The 14,617-nt window shown below is 41.0% G+C and overlaps 2 protein-coding genes across 3 annotated transcripts; one reads left to right on the top strand and one right to left on the bottom strand.

Moving 5' to 3' along the window:
* Positions 1 to 2,212: 2,212 nt before the first annotated feature.
* dcaf7 (ddb1 and cul4 associated factor 7) lies at positions 2,213 to 5,349 on the bottom strand. Its single transcript, XM_084371899.1, has 7 exons — positions 4,956 to 5,349; positions 4,479 to 4,637; positions 3,620 to 3,731; positions 3,414 to 3,532; positions 3,111 to 3,320; positions 2,772 to 2,889; positions 2,213 to 2,598 (listed from the first exon to the last, which is right to left on the bottom strand). The coding sequence occupies exons 1-7, from the start codon at positions 5,091 to 5,093 to the stop codon at positions 2,426 to 2,428; spliced, it is 1,029 nt and encodes a 342-aa protein (XP_084228025.1). The 5' UTR covers positions 5,094 to 5,349; the 3' UTR covers positions 2,213 to 2,425.
* A 2,248-nt stretch (positions 5,350 to 7,597) lies between these two features.
* On the top strand, positions 7,598 to 13,254 carry ccdc47 (coiled-coil domain containing 47). Of its 2 annotated transcripts, none has more exons than XM_084371884.1 (13): positions 7,598 to 7,724; positions 8,894 to 9,192; positions 9,310 to 9,411; positions 9,801 to 9,975; positions 10,108 to 10,229; positions 10,321 to 10,386; positions 10,512 to 10,613; positions 10,729 to 10,839; positions 10,975 to 11,060; positions 11,150 to 11,208; positions 11,298 to 11,407; positions 11,528 to 11,695; positions 12,574 to 13,254. In XM_084371884.1, the coding sequence occupies exons 2-13, from the start codon at positions 8,902 to 8,904 to the stop codon at positions 12,652 to 12,654; spliced, it is 1,473 nt and encodes a 490-aa protein (XP_084228010.1). In that variant the 5' UTR covers positions 7,598 to 7,724; positions 8,894 to 8,901; the 3' UTR covers positions 12,655 to 13,254. The 2 variants fall into 2 exon arrangements, with proteins under 2 accessions (XP_084228010.1, XP_084228009.1); XM_084371883.1 differs by lacking the exon at positions 7,598 to 7,724 and adding an exon at positions 7,985 to 8,136.
* Positions 13,255 to 14,617: the final 1,363 nt, after the last annotated feature.

The following is a 14,617-nucleotide window of genomic DNA, read 5'->3' as shown; positions in this document are numbered from 1 at the left end:
GGGAGTCCAGAATGCTTTTATTTTCCAGATTACTCAACAAAGCCCGGGCATACCGGCTGTACCGCCAGATGTAACGTCACACAGAGGGCAGAAGAAACAGTCAGCACTATGTGACAGTAATAGTCGTTTAACTGATTGGTTTTCTTGGATGGTTGAGTATTTAATGGTGGATATGCAGAGTTGAATCAAGATGACATGTTAAGCAGCTCCACATGACGCGCTCAGGTTGGCGTGCCAAGTAACTTTTACTCAACGGCTGCACCAGTACAATACAGAGTAACCTAGATAATATGCTACCTTATGCTTTAACTTGGTCTGTTGACCAACATCACCCTTGTATTACAGCACCACCTGGGGATGAAATGAAGTTGGCAAACACTAATGCATGTCTTTTCAAACCCGAGACATAAAACAATAAATAATAATGATAATTATAGTAAGTGGAATGGCCACCTTGTCTATAAAGGATACGGGCGCAACACACATTTACACCACTGATGTGCATCCTCTGCAAGCACAGTAGGAGAAAACTGTAGATATACTTTGAAGGTAAACACCGGCCATAGAAATTGATCACAATCAACACCTTTTGCACATTCATCAGGGGGTATAGCTCAGTGGTAGAGCATTTGACTGCAGATCAAGAGGTCCCCAGTTCAAATCTGGGTGCCCCCTCAATACAAAATATACATTATTAATCCAGAATTGTAACAATACTGGAAATTCCTATAATCCTGAGGATTTATGGAGGACAGCTGTGAATACATGCTGAAATAAAGACTATAGTACATTAGTAAATGTTACTATTACACAAGATATTTTAATAAAAAATGTACATTTTCATACACCCACATTTATTCTATATTTCTGTGTTAATGAGTTTGGAGGTGACCTTTTGTGAGTCAGATGTTGGTAATCTAGCTCTTTGAAATGCCTTCGAATGGAAGATTTGCTGCAGGATGTGGCTTGAAAACTGACTTTCTTCAGTTTCATTTGCAATGGCTATTAATAACTTGCACTACATAAAATATAAATGTCAAAAACTTTGTCTACAGCTAGTTGAGCAGGCTTGTAGCTACAGCAGTGCCCCTGAACATGAGTCAGCACCCCTCAGAGTGCAGAAATATTACATGAATCAAAAAAACTACCTGTAACCGAACAAAAATGCAAGCGATTATTTGTCAAATTTAACTACCACCTTTTATTTTTATGTATTTAATCATTTATGTTCTTGTTTATTTCTTTCTGTATTTCTTTATCCATTTATTTAGTGAGATTTAAACCGTATTTTACGCTCCACATGGATTAACATCGTCTGTAATTTCACGAGACAAAGCAAAACATACACGTTTGTTCCTAGGACATGAAGGAATACAATTTATTAGAGCAAATTCAATAATAAACTTTATGAAAAAGCTACAACATGAACACTTGGCTTACCGACATCTGAAGTTGATATATTTATATGTATGTACACTTTGCCTTGTAATGGCATGCTACAAGGACATGACCCTTTAATTATTGAAAAACAACAGAAAGAGAGGCAGACACAGTCAGAAAGTTGTTTCACTCTCCTTCCATTTCACAACTCACTCTAACACAAAGAAAATGCAGCTTTCCAAGCACAATCTTCTACAAAGAAAGAAAGAAGAAGAAGAGAATAAGTAGGAAGTTAAAAAGGTCGAACGACATTGCTCCGGTAGGTTCCTAATGTGTCTCTGTACATGGCGTCCTCACAGCATCACCAGCCAAACTAAAACACACCATATCATGACAGACATCACTGCAGTGACAATATGAATCCCTCTCTGGTTATTTTACAATTTTAAAAAAATGCAAGGGTCACATTTTGAGCCTCAGTACTACGATCATCTGGAGAGAGGATACTTGAAAAACACCCATTTGAAAAACTGAACTGCTCGGGTTGCAACAGTGGTGAACAAGACTGTAATGCACTGATCTCCGAGTCCACGACAAGGCTACGACATGTTCCTACGCATCAGAGAAGTCATCTTCTGCCACCTACAGTAGTTTGTATCAACCTTTACAAATCAAACCGATGAAACAAACAACATCACACAACACAGTGACTTCTGTTTGAAATCACACTGAGTAGTATAAAAATCTGATTTTCATAGACAACCGCTCAGAGTTCAAAGCTTCTTACAGCAGCTGTGCAGATGCTAAACACTACCTTGTGAGCAAAAATAAATAAGAGCTTAAACATGTTTAATAGAAGAACGATGGATGGAGGAAAGACATGGGAGGAAATGTAAACCAGGTTATTGTGGAGCAGGGGTGTGATACTCCAAACATGTTCAGAAAGTTCACTCGTGACATCCTTGTCTTGAAAGCCGTGGGCTGAGGACCAGAAAATTAAGTCTGAAACAAAGCTCCTTCTTTCTTCATCCAAGCGTCCGTGGCTTTAGACACGAAGGATCTCCAGGCAGTTGTTGTAGCAGATGGCGATCCAGTCCGGCTGCGTAGATGCCCACTGCACGTTGTTGATCTCCCCTTCAGCAGTGTAGGCCAGGATGGGATCCTCAATGGCCCGTGGCATCTGTTGGATGTCCCAGATCAGAGCCTGGTGGTCGTCAGCTGAGGAAAGAAGACATTAAGAGGGACGTGTCAGACTGACCGAGCAGGGAAATACAATTTTTTTTCTGTTACGAGGCTCCTAGCGACCAAAAACAGGCCGCCTCAAAATTTTGAAGTGACCTGCAGTGAACCTGTAAGACTGCTGTTATCCCACGACCAAAAGGTGCTTTTACCTGCAGTGCAGATGTGACATGAGGAGTGAGGGGCCCAGGCGATGCCGTTGACGCAGGCACGATGGTTGTTCAGCCGAGCGACCGGAGTGCAAGGCACACGTACATCCAGGATGACCACCTATCAAAGAGAAATATTAATGTTAGAGACCAACAGAGATGAAATAAACACCTGATTCCAACACGCCAAGAGGCTCCTGGTTACAATCCAGCTATTTTCATTAGCATTATAACATTTACATATAAAAGAATTAATGAATTTCAAGCTTCTTAACTTACAGACAAAAACGGTAGACGGAAACAAAGCTACCGCGAGCGCGAAAGAATACACAGCAGACTGACCTCCATGCCGTCCATGGCCATTGTGGCCAAGTAGTTGGGGTCCTGCTTGTTCCAGCAGAGGCGGAGCAGCGGGTGGTGCTGGGGGTCTTCATAGATGATGGTGCTGTGCTCCAGGTGTCGGAGGTCGAACATGCGGACGGATCCATCTGCTCCCACAGAGGCAAACATATCTCTTCCACCTCCTGCACGGCTGAATGCGATGTCATACACCTGCAGAGAGACACATAAAGACGTTGATCTATGTGTTGTTCTGGGCTGTATACACAACCACATAGGGATTCATTTTACAGAGCAGACACGGACCTCTTTGTCGTGAGCAATCAGCTGGGTCTTCACATGTCCAGACACCAGGTTAACTCGTCCTAACACCTGACCAGTCTCCAACCCCCAGATAGTGCAGGTGGTGTCAATGCTGGAAGTGCCTGCAGACAGAACCGACATGTTAATCAAACAGTGACAAAGTCCAACTTCTGTCCTCCTCAGTATTTATCATGTAGTGGATTTCTTACCCAGCAGATTGGGATCAACTTCATTCCAGTCAAAGGAGGTGAGGGGAGCACAGAAGTCTGAGTTCTTGTTGTTATTCAGCAAACATTCGAGGCGCGTTTCTGTGTCGCTGACCTGCGGGATAAATGCAAAGGAATTCGATACTGAGAAGACGCCTTTAAACGAGCTCTGCAGTCATGTCACTGTGACCGTTTCACAGCTGCAAACTGATTTCCCCTCCACAGCACTGACTGCATTGTGTTTATACTACAGTGTAGTAGGATTGATAATTGACAGACGCTTTCTTCAGTCAGGTACTACTGAAGCTCACAGGCGTTGTTATTATCAACAAATCACAAAAGAAAGACAAAACAAACAATGTTTTATTCTATCTCTCAACACTCTCTGGCTTCCCCACTTAAAGCAGTGAGCCTCAAGGCCGTTGACACCCAATCGGTCTGTGCAGTCTGTCCCAGATCCCAATATCCGACACTAAAGTCTAGATATTTCCAGTATTTGTGAAGAGATTTGAGGAGATGTCAAAATATTAAGATAAATACTGCAATATTATTTACAGGCTATATTGCCGAGCCTTAATACCTACTTAGTATGTGAATGTGTAAATATAGATTTTCATTTTTTGGGGAACTGATGATTTTTTTGGTGTATGTGGAATTGAATCTGAAAAAGGTGTTCATGTAAGGATGGAAAAAGTCATCCACTACAAAGGTTTGACTCCCTGATTTGTTTTCCATCAATCAATGGAGCTCTGTGACACAGAGGAATAAGATGTATCCAGATTTGATTGAGTAGGGTCAGTTCATCATTGACTTAAACATACAAATATGTCAGCAGATGTTTCCTGCCACATAAACATCCTACCCTCCAGATGCGCAGGTAGTCCCCGCTGGTGGCCAGCAGGTCGGGGTACACCCCCTTCGTGTCCGGGATCCACATGATCTTGGTGGTGGGGTAGGGGTGGTCAAATGTGTTCCTGCAGACAAACTCTGAGCTCTCCTCTTCCAGACCCACCAGCTGTACCTGAACAGGCGCAGAAACATTACCTGTTATTACAAGTGGAGCCAAAACACTGTTTCACTGTTACAGGGCAGCGCGGGTCAGAAATAGCATTAGCTATATACGGTGTTACTAAGGGATATTACTATTTATAGACAGTTTGGTTGACTAGTTGCCTAGAAACAGATGGTACTTTGTCTTACAGGGGAATTAGAAACAAAACAAACGTTGTGAGTGTGTGTCTTGGTGCTGCGCAGGATAACTAGCATTAGCACTAGCTCGCTAACGTTACCATCTTTAGCAGTGCGTTAGCTGACCAATGGCCATTTCCACACTACGCACCTTGTTGTTGTATTCCTCCACAAAGCTCCCAAGGGCCAGCCGAAAGCGTTTGTCCGGACGGACGCTCCAGTTCATCGCATACACCGTCCATGGCGCCTCGTATTTGTAGATTTCTTTTCTTTTGCCGTGAAGCGACATCCTCCCGAACTGCAGCTGTTGTCTGAGCAGCTAACACGCTAGCGTTAGCTAACTACGAAATAAGTAGTCCTGCCAGCAAAGTATCACAAGCTACCTGTCGCGCAAGAGCAAATATCCGCAGATGTGGTGATAACAACCATTTAACTGGACAAATGTTGCCTGAGAGCGAGATTTCTCACCACTTTACTTAACAAAGAGTAGCATTGCTCGTAACGACCTAAAAACCGTCAAGCGCAACTGAATACCAATGGTTTCCGGTTACTGTTTTCAAAATAAAAGCATCAATTGAAATTATCTTATTTATAGCAAGTATGGTCTTATTAGACGTACATCCTTTAAACACTCAAGTAGATAATTCAGTAGAAATAACTTACTAGATTGAGAGAGCAAGATTTCTTCATTTTCTACCAAATCTCATCCGGTTTTGTGATTTTTATATTCACACGCTTTAATCTGACAGATATATTTCGAGATTGTGATAAATAAAATCATATTGTCTACCATCACATTGTGTATTGTCCTTGCTCTCGTGGTTTGCTATAAAAAAAAAAAAAGAAAAAAGAAAAGCCAACATTTCAACATGAATACAGTGACAATACCCCTCACTCATCACACCAAATTTGTGTAACATGCCCATCCCAACCGCTTTTTAACCAGTTTTAACCAGTATTGTCTTTGTAGGTGGAGTAAATTAATGCATAATCACGCACTCTAAATTCAGTGCGCAACTACAGTTAAACTAGTTTGAGTTTTATTTTTGAACGTTTACACCGGAAGTTTGACTATCTTACCATGTCTGACTTGACAAATTGGCTGTAGTTACCCCCTGTGGCCACAAGAGGGCAGCGATACTGTTTGATTGTACAAATGTGTGTTAAAAGGAAGAATTCTTTTTTTTTACTTTCTCTATTATTTTAACTAAGTTTAATTTCTACAAAAGTGATTATTTTCTGTTATCATAATGCAGCAAGAGAAACAAAATGAGGCTTATTAAGGCTGTTGCTGTTAGCTAACAAACCTGCCTCCACAATAAGTTAACGTTACAATACAGGCCTTCGATTCATTAACAAACTGAAAACATTAATGAGAATATACGTTTTGACTTAGATGTAAAACAGATATAGGTCACAAACCCATTTTACCAATAAAATGTAAGTAAATTAAATTAAAAAAAGTAATAAAATACATTAAACTCACGGGCGGGTAGCAGTATTCATGCTAGCAGAAGCTGAGAAGAGCTGCTGCCTGTGACGTCAGTAGGAGTGCGTTTAAAATCATGCGCATGTCCGCCCTCTAGTGGCCACAATGAGTAACTTCACAATCGTCAAGTTAGACATATTGGAATATATACCGTAATTACACTTCCGGTTGAATCATTCAAAATAAATTATATACAACTTTTTTTAAATACAACTTTTGACTCATCAGTCCAGAGCACCTGCTGCCATTTTTCTACACCCCAGTTCCTATGTTTTCGTGCATAGTTGAGTCACTTGGCCTTGTTTCAATGTCGGAGGTATGGCTTTTTGGCTTCCATGAAGACCACTTCTGGCCAGACTTCTCCGGACAGTGGATGGGTGTACCTGTGTCCCACTGGTTTATGCCAGTTCTGAGCTGATGGCACTGCTGGACATCTTCCGATTTCTAAGGGAAATAAGCTTGATGTGTTTTTCATCTGCTGCATTATGTTTCCTTGGCTCACCAACTGCGTCTACGATCCTCAACGTTGCTGTTTCTTTGTGCTTCTTCAAAAGAGCTTGAACAGCACATCTTGAAACCCCAGTCTGCTTTGAAATCTGTCTAGGAGACACCTTGCTGATGCAGTATAACTACCTTGTGTCTTGTTGCTGTGCTCAGTCTTGCCAGGGTGATGATCATTAGCACCTGTTTGGTATAATTGGCTGTCTGGTATAATTGGCTGATCATACACCTGACTATAATCCTGCAAATGTACCTATAATAATTGATGCTGGTTTGAAGGCAAAGGGTGGTAACACCAAATATTGATTTGATTTAGATTTTTCAGCTCACTTTGCATTTTGTAAATTGATCAATTAATTTAAAGAATTATTATTTATATTTTTGAAAGGATTTTTAGTTTACAGCATTTTTTCACACCTGCCTCAAACTTTTGCACAGTACTGTAGCATATATATATATATTTCTATATTTTTTTGTATGATTTGTTTATAAATGTAATTTAAGTACTAGCCTTTCTCAGACTGTTTCCTTTTTTGTACCCTTATTTGACTTCAACTTTTTAAATGATGATGATTATTATTATATATACCTTTTACTCTACTTTTACACGTATGTGATAAATGTACTTAGTTACTTCTGGCTTGGGCAATCGGCGGATCACGTTACCGCAGTACTACAAACGTCAAGGCAGACACAACATTACAAATCGCAAACACTTCCGGTGATAACATTCAAAATAAAGCTCAAATACATACGAGGTGACGGTGACTTAACTAAGGGAGGCAGACACATCCTGCCGACATACTTTTACTTTGAAAGGTCGCTACTGTGTCGTGTAGTTTTCTGCTTTAGGCGTAACATTACAACAAGGACAGTTCAGGCTACTTTAGCTCAACCAGCGTGTCGTTTATTGTCACAGTAACTCTCGTGGTAAGTTTTTATCATCTTTATTCATTCGGTTTGTTTAATTCAGACTCACTTTCTGAGTTGTGTTTCCCGTTAGAAATGCAGCTTTCCCTTCAGGATCAGGCTGCTGCCATGCTAGTTAGCCACCTTTAGCATGCTAATGGCAGATTTGCTAACTGCTAATGATAAAGTGAGTGAGTGCTGGGGGGGATGGGTCTGGACGGTGATATGATTACGGCTTGTGGTTTAATCCCACATATTGCCATCAGGTGAACATTTAGTGTGAGTTTGAGTTACTGAAACGGAGAAAGTCACGCACAGCCTGTTATTTTAGCCTGTTAGCAGGCGTGCCTCACAGGTTGGCTAAAGTTAGTGGTGCTAACCACAGCTTTCTGGTAGATTATTCACCGGATTCAGCCACATATGGTGAAGCTCGGTAAGTTTGACTGAGTCGAGCCCTTAGATTGGCTTACTTAGTGCCACACTGTGTGATTAAATCTTCATTATAATGTAGCTTTATTCGTTTTATTCGCAATGCTAGCACTGGAAATTGGCTAACTTAGCAACGTAGTCAAAGATTTAAAACAGCGTTTCACAATGCTGTCACACTATAAGTCCTTTTTCCTCATTAGTCATTGTTTTCTAGTTGGTCTCGCTCCTTGGGGACTTATTTCTCTGTGAGATTGGTCACGTGAAAACCCACTTGTGTGTGTTTGTGTGTGTGTGTGTGTGTGTGTGTGAGGCATGGTTACTACAATGTGGATCACTTTAACCTGGGCTCTGTCACAGTTTACTGTTTATTATTGAGGCCCAGCCCCAACTGTCAGACACCTCACTGTGGACTCGCATGTTAAACATTCACATTGTCGAGGTTGAAGTAATAAATTGCTGCAGGTTGACACAATCAATACATTTTATGGACTTGTTCAATGAAACTCTTCTAAGTCATCTACACTATAATGTTAAGACAACTCTCAGGCCTCCATTTAAAAACAGCTCATACACAGCCAATATGCACTTACATGTTGCAACATGTCATAATGAAGTGATTTAACTTCTTGTTTTTGGACTGGAGTGTAAGATTTTTCCTTCCTGTTGAGCACTTCTACAGGCAGGTCAAACCACCCTTATTTGAATGTGTTCCTGTGTGTTGCATCAACACCCCTTCACGCCGCCTCTCCACCTTGCTGCAGGTCCCACCATGCGAAGTGCGCATTTCCTCCTGATACCCGTGCTGCTGCTCTTCCTGGCCTTTCCTGTCTCCAGGGGACGCTACAATGATGATTTTGACGATGGCGAGGACCTCGCAGACTTTGACGACAATGACTTCGCTGAGTTTGAGGACATGAACGACGATCAAGCAGCTGAGGCAGAAACTGCCCCTCCGCCTCGTGCCTCGCAGTCCTCGCAGCCTGAAGAGGATGAGGATGAAGATGAAGCCACTGTGGAGCTGGAGGACGGCCAGGATGGTTTTGAGGACTCCGAGACACAGGTATGCTGCCTTGTATTACCGCTTACAGCTTTGAGTTCCCAAAATAAATCATTTATGGCTTTCTCTTTATTTACACAGACTATTTTAACTAAGCAATTCAACTTTGTGTTTCTCTAGGATCAAGACATGTACAGCAAATATGACCAGGAGGAATTTGAGGGGATCGGAGACATGGAGAAGCCTGGCCACTCCATGAAGGACCCCCTTATAATCCACACGGTAAGCCGGCTTATTGCTGAAATCTTCCCGCACACTGTCCTCTGCTGATTGTGATCTGCCTTGGCTCTCATAGTGCTCACAGTTTCTGCTGCTGGAGAAGTAAATTTTCCTGTAAATGCATTTATGTTTGGGCCACTCTGCACAAGATGGTTTCATTAATGTTGTTTGTGTTGTGATTGTCATGAAAATGCAATTTCACAGCAAGTTAAAGCAGTAGAAATGCAGATTGCACCGCTGTTTTGTAGCTGCAGTGAGGCATTTGCATCAAGATTGTTTATTGGCCAGCATATGTTTTTTTTAACCTCCCAAATATCAATATCGTAATTGGCCTCAAAAATCCAGTACTGGTCGAGCTATAATACTGATGACTGCTTGTTGTTTCTCTGCAGGTTCCTGCACATCTGCAGAACAGCTGGGAGAGTTACTACATGGAGATCCTGATGGTGACCGGTCTGTTGGCCTACATCATGAACTACATCATCGGCAAGAACAAGAACAGTCGCCTGGCTCAGACCTGGTTCAGCTCACATAGAGAACTTCTAGAGAGTAACTTTGCACTAGTGGGTGAGTTCTTCCACTGCTGAGATGTTTCTGGTATTCAGCAGCAGCACTGTTTTACAGTAAACATACTACATGCTTGGTGACACTCATTATGAAGCAGATCTTGTGTTAATTGCCATCGATTTGTATTTATAGGTGATGATGGAACAAGTAAAGACGCAGTGAGCACCGGGAAGCTGAATCAGGAAAATGAACACATCTACAACCTGTGGTGCTCCGGACGTGTGTGCTGTGAAGGCATGCTGATCCAACTCAAGGTTTGGGCAACTTGTTGTGTGTCTGGTGTTGTGTTTTTCACTGTATTGTGTTTAAGAAACACAATGTAATGCTCCTTGTGATCATTTCCAGTTCCTGAAGAGGCAGGACCTGCTTAACGTTCTGGCCAGGATGATGAGGCCCGCCTGTGATCAAGTGGTGCGTATCAGTCAAATAGCAATGAGCCTGTCAAGTGGAGCACAACACACAGATACACTGGACTCAACTTCTCAAAGTTGTCTCACAGTCACAATCATTGTCTTACCAACTTTGTCTGTTTGTAGCAAATCAAAGTGACTCTGAATGATGAGGACATGGACACTTTTGTGTTTGCTATTGGCACCAAGAAGGCGATGGCCAGGCTTCAGAAGGAGATGCAGGACTTGGTAAATATCAATTATGAAGTTATTTGTAGTCCTTGTTCTTGCTGTTATAGTGTTACCCACAGACATATATTTCTGTTTCTACTAACTACTTCTTTTTTTAATCTTTTTTCCATAGAGTGAGTTCTGTGGTGACAAGCCTAAGTCTGGGGCCAAGTACGGGCTCCCAGACTCCCTGGCTATTCTAAGTGAAATGGGCGAGGTCACAGATGGAGTGATGGACAACAAGGTATCTCTCACTATTTAATAAAAGGCACTACAGAGTCTCAGAATACCAAACAGCGCTTTTGATTTGTCAGACAACGTCTCCCTCTCTTTAAATACAGTGCTCTCATGTGTCTGGATCTGTTTTTGGTATTTTTAGATGGCACATTATGTCACCAACCATGCTGACAAGATTGAGTCCATCCATTTCTCGGACCAATTTTCTGGTCCAAAAGTTATGCAAGAGTGAGTATATATGTAATCTTTTTAATCCCTCACATGTGAGTTATAAATGTGGCACTATAACCTCCTGTGTTTTGTTTTGTTTTTTTCAGGGAGGGTCAGCCTTTAAAGCTGCCCGAGACCAAGAAGACGCTGCTGTTTACATTTAATGGTGAAAAGTTTGTCTTTACTACAATTGGAACAAATCTTGATGCCATAATTTTATTTTAATGTGTTTAACTGATTGTTTTGTGCGTGTAGTGCCTGGCATGGGCAACACCTCTCCCAAAGACATGGACAGTCTCCTCCCTCTCATGAACATGGTGATCTACAGCATCGACAAAGTCAAGAAGCTCCGTCTCAACAGAGAGGTGAGGGGGATTCTCTGGTGTCACATCCAAATGACCACTCACTTATTTTCTCCATTTTGGTCTTTGAAATGAGAGCTTGAAGTGCAGCCATGAGTCCATGTTCTCCTCACTGTATATTAGGGCAAACAGAAAGCTGACAGAAACCGTGCCCGTGTGGAGGAAAACTTCCTGAAGCAGACTCACGCTCAGCGTCAGGAGGCAGCCCAGACACGCCGTGAGGAGAAGAAGCGAGCTGAGAAGGAGAGGATCATGAATGAGGAGGACCCTGAGAGACAACGTCGCCTGGAGGTCGGAAATCTGAAATGCCTCACACCAAGCCCACTAAACGATATTCAAATGAGTAGTTTAGAAAATCTACTCGCTCGCTTTCTTACCGAGAGGAGAGAGAGGATTTATAACTCTAGACCTGCAAAAATGAATCAATTAGTTGCACTATTAAATTTATTGATAATGGATTAATAAGTATGGTCCAAATACTGTAGTTCCAGCTTCTTAAATGTGAATGTCTTCATTTCTTTACTTCTCTATGACGGTAAACTGATTATTTATGGGTTGTGGGCAAAACGACACATTGGAGGACGACATCTTGGGCTTTGGGAGACACTTTTCAAAATTTTCTAGACCAAACAACCAACTGTTTAAGCGAGAAAGTAATGAACAAATCAATCGACCATGAAAATAATCGTTAGTTGCAGCCCTTTGTGACACAACCATGTCCTCATGGCAAAAATGGCTCAACTGACTCTGTACAAAAGTAGCATCCACCTGCAAGCATCTCTAAATTTAAATGAACATGTTATGACCTGTTTGTTTGTATAATATTTATAGAGACTAAAGCATAAAAATGGCATCCAGTTTATAGACACTTATGCGCCAGACATTTCCCAGGAAATTACAGCTCCCAGCTCAGAGATGGCCCAGCACAAACCCCCCACATAAATCTGTAATGTCATTTTTGTACACATTAAACAAATGATATGTCTCGTTGACTGAGCTCGAGACCTGAGTCCTATAAATCTTCTCTAACTCTCAGGAAGCTCACTGGCATATCTTCCATAATATCGATCTATTCTGTCAAAAGAAAAGCTCACAAGTAAGAATAGAGTGCTCGTATTATCTGTTAATGTGTATATCTCATATGTATATATTTATATCTTCTTTTACAGGAAGCTGCCCAGCGACGTGAGCAGAAGAAGATCGAGAAGAAGCAGATGAAGATGAAGCAGATCAAAGTGAAAGCCATGTGAATGACCGCCACGGGGATCTTGAAACAAGCACACACGAAAGCAGTGCTCAGCTCAGACAGCTCTCTCCAGCTTCTCTCACCACAGTCCGCAGCTCTGGCTCGCAGTCGCTCCAGCTCTAAACAGACGTCCCCGTGCCTCTGGGTGTGTCAAGCTTAGCTGTCTCTGTCACCACCTGCTCCATTTGGCGTGGCTAAACCTTAATGACTGAGAGTGAACTGTCCGTGTCAAGTGAGAGGGACTTTTTCACCATCAAATCCGTCACCACAATTCATGCAAGGATGTGTTTTTTTTTCGTTCTCTGTCAAACTTTCTTTACAAAATGATCAAAGCTCTGTTTGAAATCTGTGCAGCTCAGTGAGCTTTTTTTAAAAAAAAAAAAACTATCTGCTGGGAAGGAATACACTATTTGGTGGTATTGAGCCACATTTTTAAATGAATGAAATCATTGCTGCGGTTTCATTGCAAATGTTTTCACATTAATATAATATGATCAAGGAAATTTTTAATTTATATCTGCTATGAAATTGATTTCTTGCAGGCTGTTTCTAATGAATATCTGAGCAAACATAATAAAATGCACTGGAGTCTGTTGGAAAACTGTTTCATTTGTTTGTTTTAATGGTAAATCTCAAGTTATTGGTTTAAGTTTACAAGGCAGTTGATGGTGACCAATGATAAAAGCAACATAGCTGTGTATGACATAAAAGCTGATTCATAGACCTCTTGGTAGCAGCAGTTAAAGAGTGAGGGTCTGTAACAGGGACCAGAATGGGTGACCCTTAATGCTATATTTAACTTCTAGATAGCGTCAGCAGTCCCTGAACTAGATTTGGTTACATCAGTGTGGTTGACAAGCTAAAATTGATGCAATGACTGTGTATCCAAATGTAAGTATGGATATGACCAAACCTGTAATATCTGTTGGGCAATCTTCTGCCTTTTGTCCACACTATCTGAAAATGTAATGCAATCATGTAATATAAAACCCATAAATATGGTGACAGCTTCTCAACAATAATGCAGAGCTACTGAGTGGGATTATGTTTAAATTGCTCACAACGATAGCGTCCATCCTTCGTAGTATGGAGGCCCAACATTGCAGATGACTCACTTCGGCGTACTTCCATAAATCTGGATTTTGCAGACATAGGTTGACCAGTATGTCATTGGATTTGTCTTTATTCTGTATGCTTGATTTATTGCATCATCATACCCAAATTATCCATATCTGGTGTATACACTTCATTCAGTTTCCCTATGTGGTTCACGCTGGTTGTTTTCTGATGTAAGTAAATAATATAACAAGGTCAAAGAGGAAAAATGCTGAGTTTCTATAACCGATTAGTCAATTTAATGGCACTTTTTTTGTGAAAATACAGTTGTTTTGACTAGTGAGAGCTTAGATTGTGACATTTTTTGTTATTTTCTGAAAGATCTATTCTGTACGACTCAAATGTGCATATTTAAGCACAAAATTAATCTTCCGAGCAATACATCGTCGTGTTTATTCATTAATGGTGCACAATGTAGGCCATTGAAACACTGTCTCTAGAGATGTTTATTTTGGGTCAGCTTCTGACAGCTTCTTAAGTACTTCAGATCAAATATACAAAACCTATGATCAGTTTATAAAATAGGATAACTTGTTATGGTTCACCTTGACCAGCTATGACATTAAAATGCTGCTTACATACAAGGTACAAGGTAAATGTATTTGTTAATTGTTAAGTCCTTGAGTCCTCTTAGATCTGCTACATTTATTTTACATGTTTGCACATCAGTTTTTTAATCCCATACTAAAATATAAATAAGCAAATACACAAATAAACCCATTCACGAGCCATTTCACTGCCTGATGAGTACTTTTGCTTTTGATACTTACAGAACCTTTCAAGCATAACACATAATATTTATATTCTCTATATATCATATAATATCAAACATTTGATTGGCTTTAAATAAA

Source organism: Pagrus pagrus (genome assembly GCF_965226575.1).
Source record: "Pagrus pagrus genome assembly, chromosome: 13".
Taxonomy (NCBI): Eukaryota; Metazoa; Chordata; class Actinopteri; order Spariformes; family Sparidae; genus Pagrus; species Pagrus pagrus.
This window is presented reverse-complemented; position numbering and strand designations above follow the sequence as displayed.

Excerpts from the sequence above, each read along its gene's own strand:
- ccdc47 (XM_084371883.1), top strand. Across the intron at positions 10,230-10,320 it reads GCATGCTGATCCAACTCAAG|TTCCTGAAGAGGCAGGACCT; the intron begins GTTTGGGCAACT and ends GATCATTTCCAG. Across the intron at positions 11,408-11,527 it reads AGCTCCGTCTCAACAGAGAG|GGCAAACAGAAAGCTGACAG; the intron begins GTGAGGGGGATT and ends ACTGTATATTAG.
- dcaf7 (XM_084371899.1), bottom strand. The coding sequence starts at position 5,093 with ATGTCGCTTCACGGCAAAAGAAAAGAAATCTACAAATACGAGGCGCCA. Across the intron at positions 4,638-4,955 it reads TGGAGGAATACAACAACAAG|GTACAGCTGGTGGGTCTGGA; the intron begins GTGCGTAGTGTG and ends GCGCCTGTTCAG. Across the intron at positions 2,599-2,771 it reads ATGTCACATCTGCACTGCAG|CTGACGACCACCAGGCTCTG; the intron begins GTAAAAGCACCT and ends TTCTTTCCTCAG.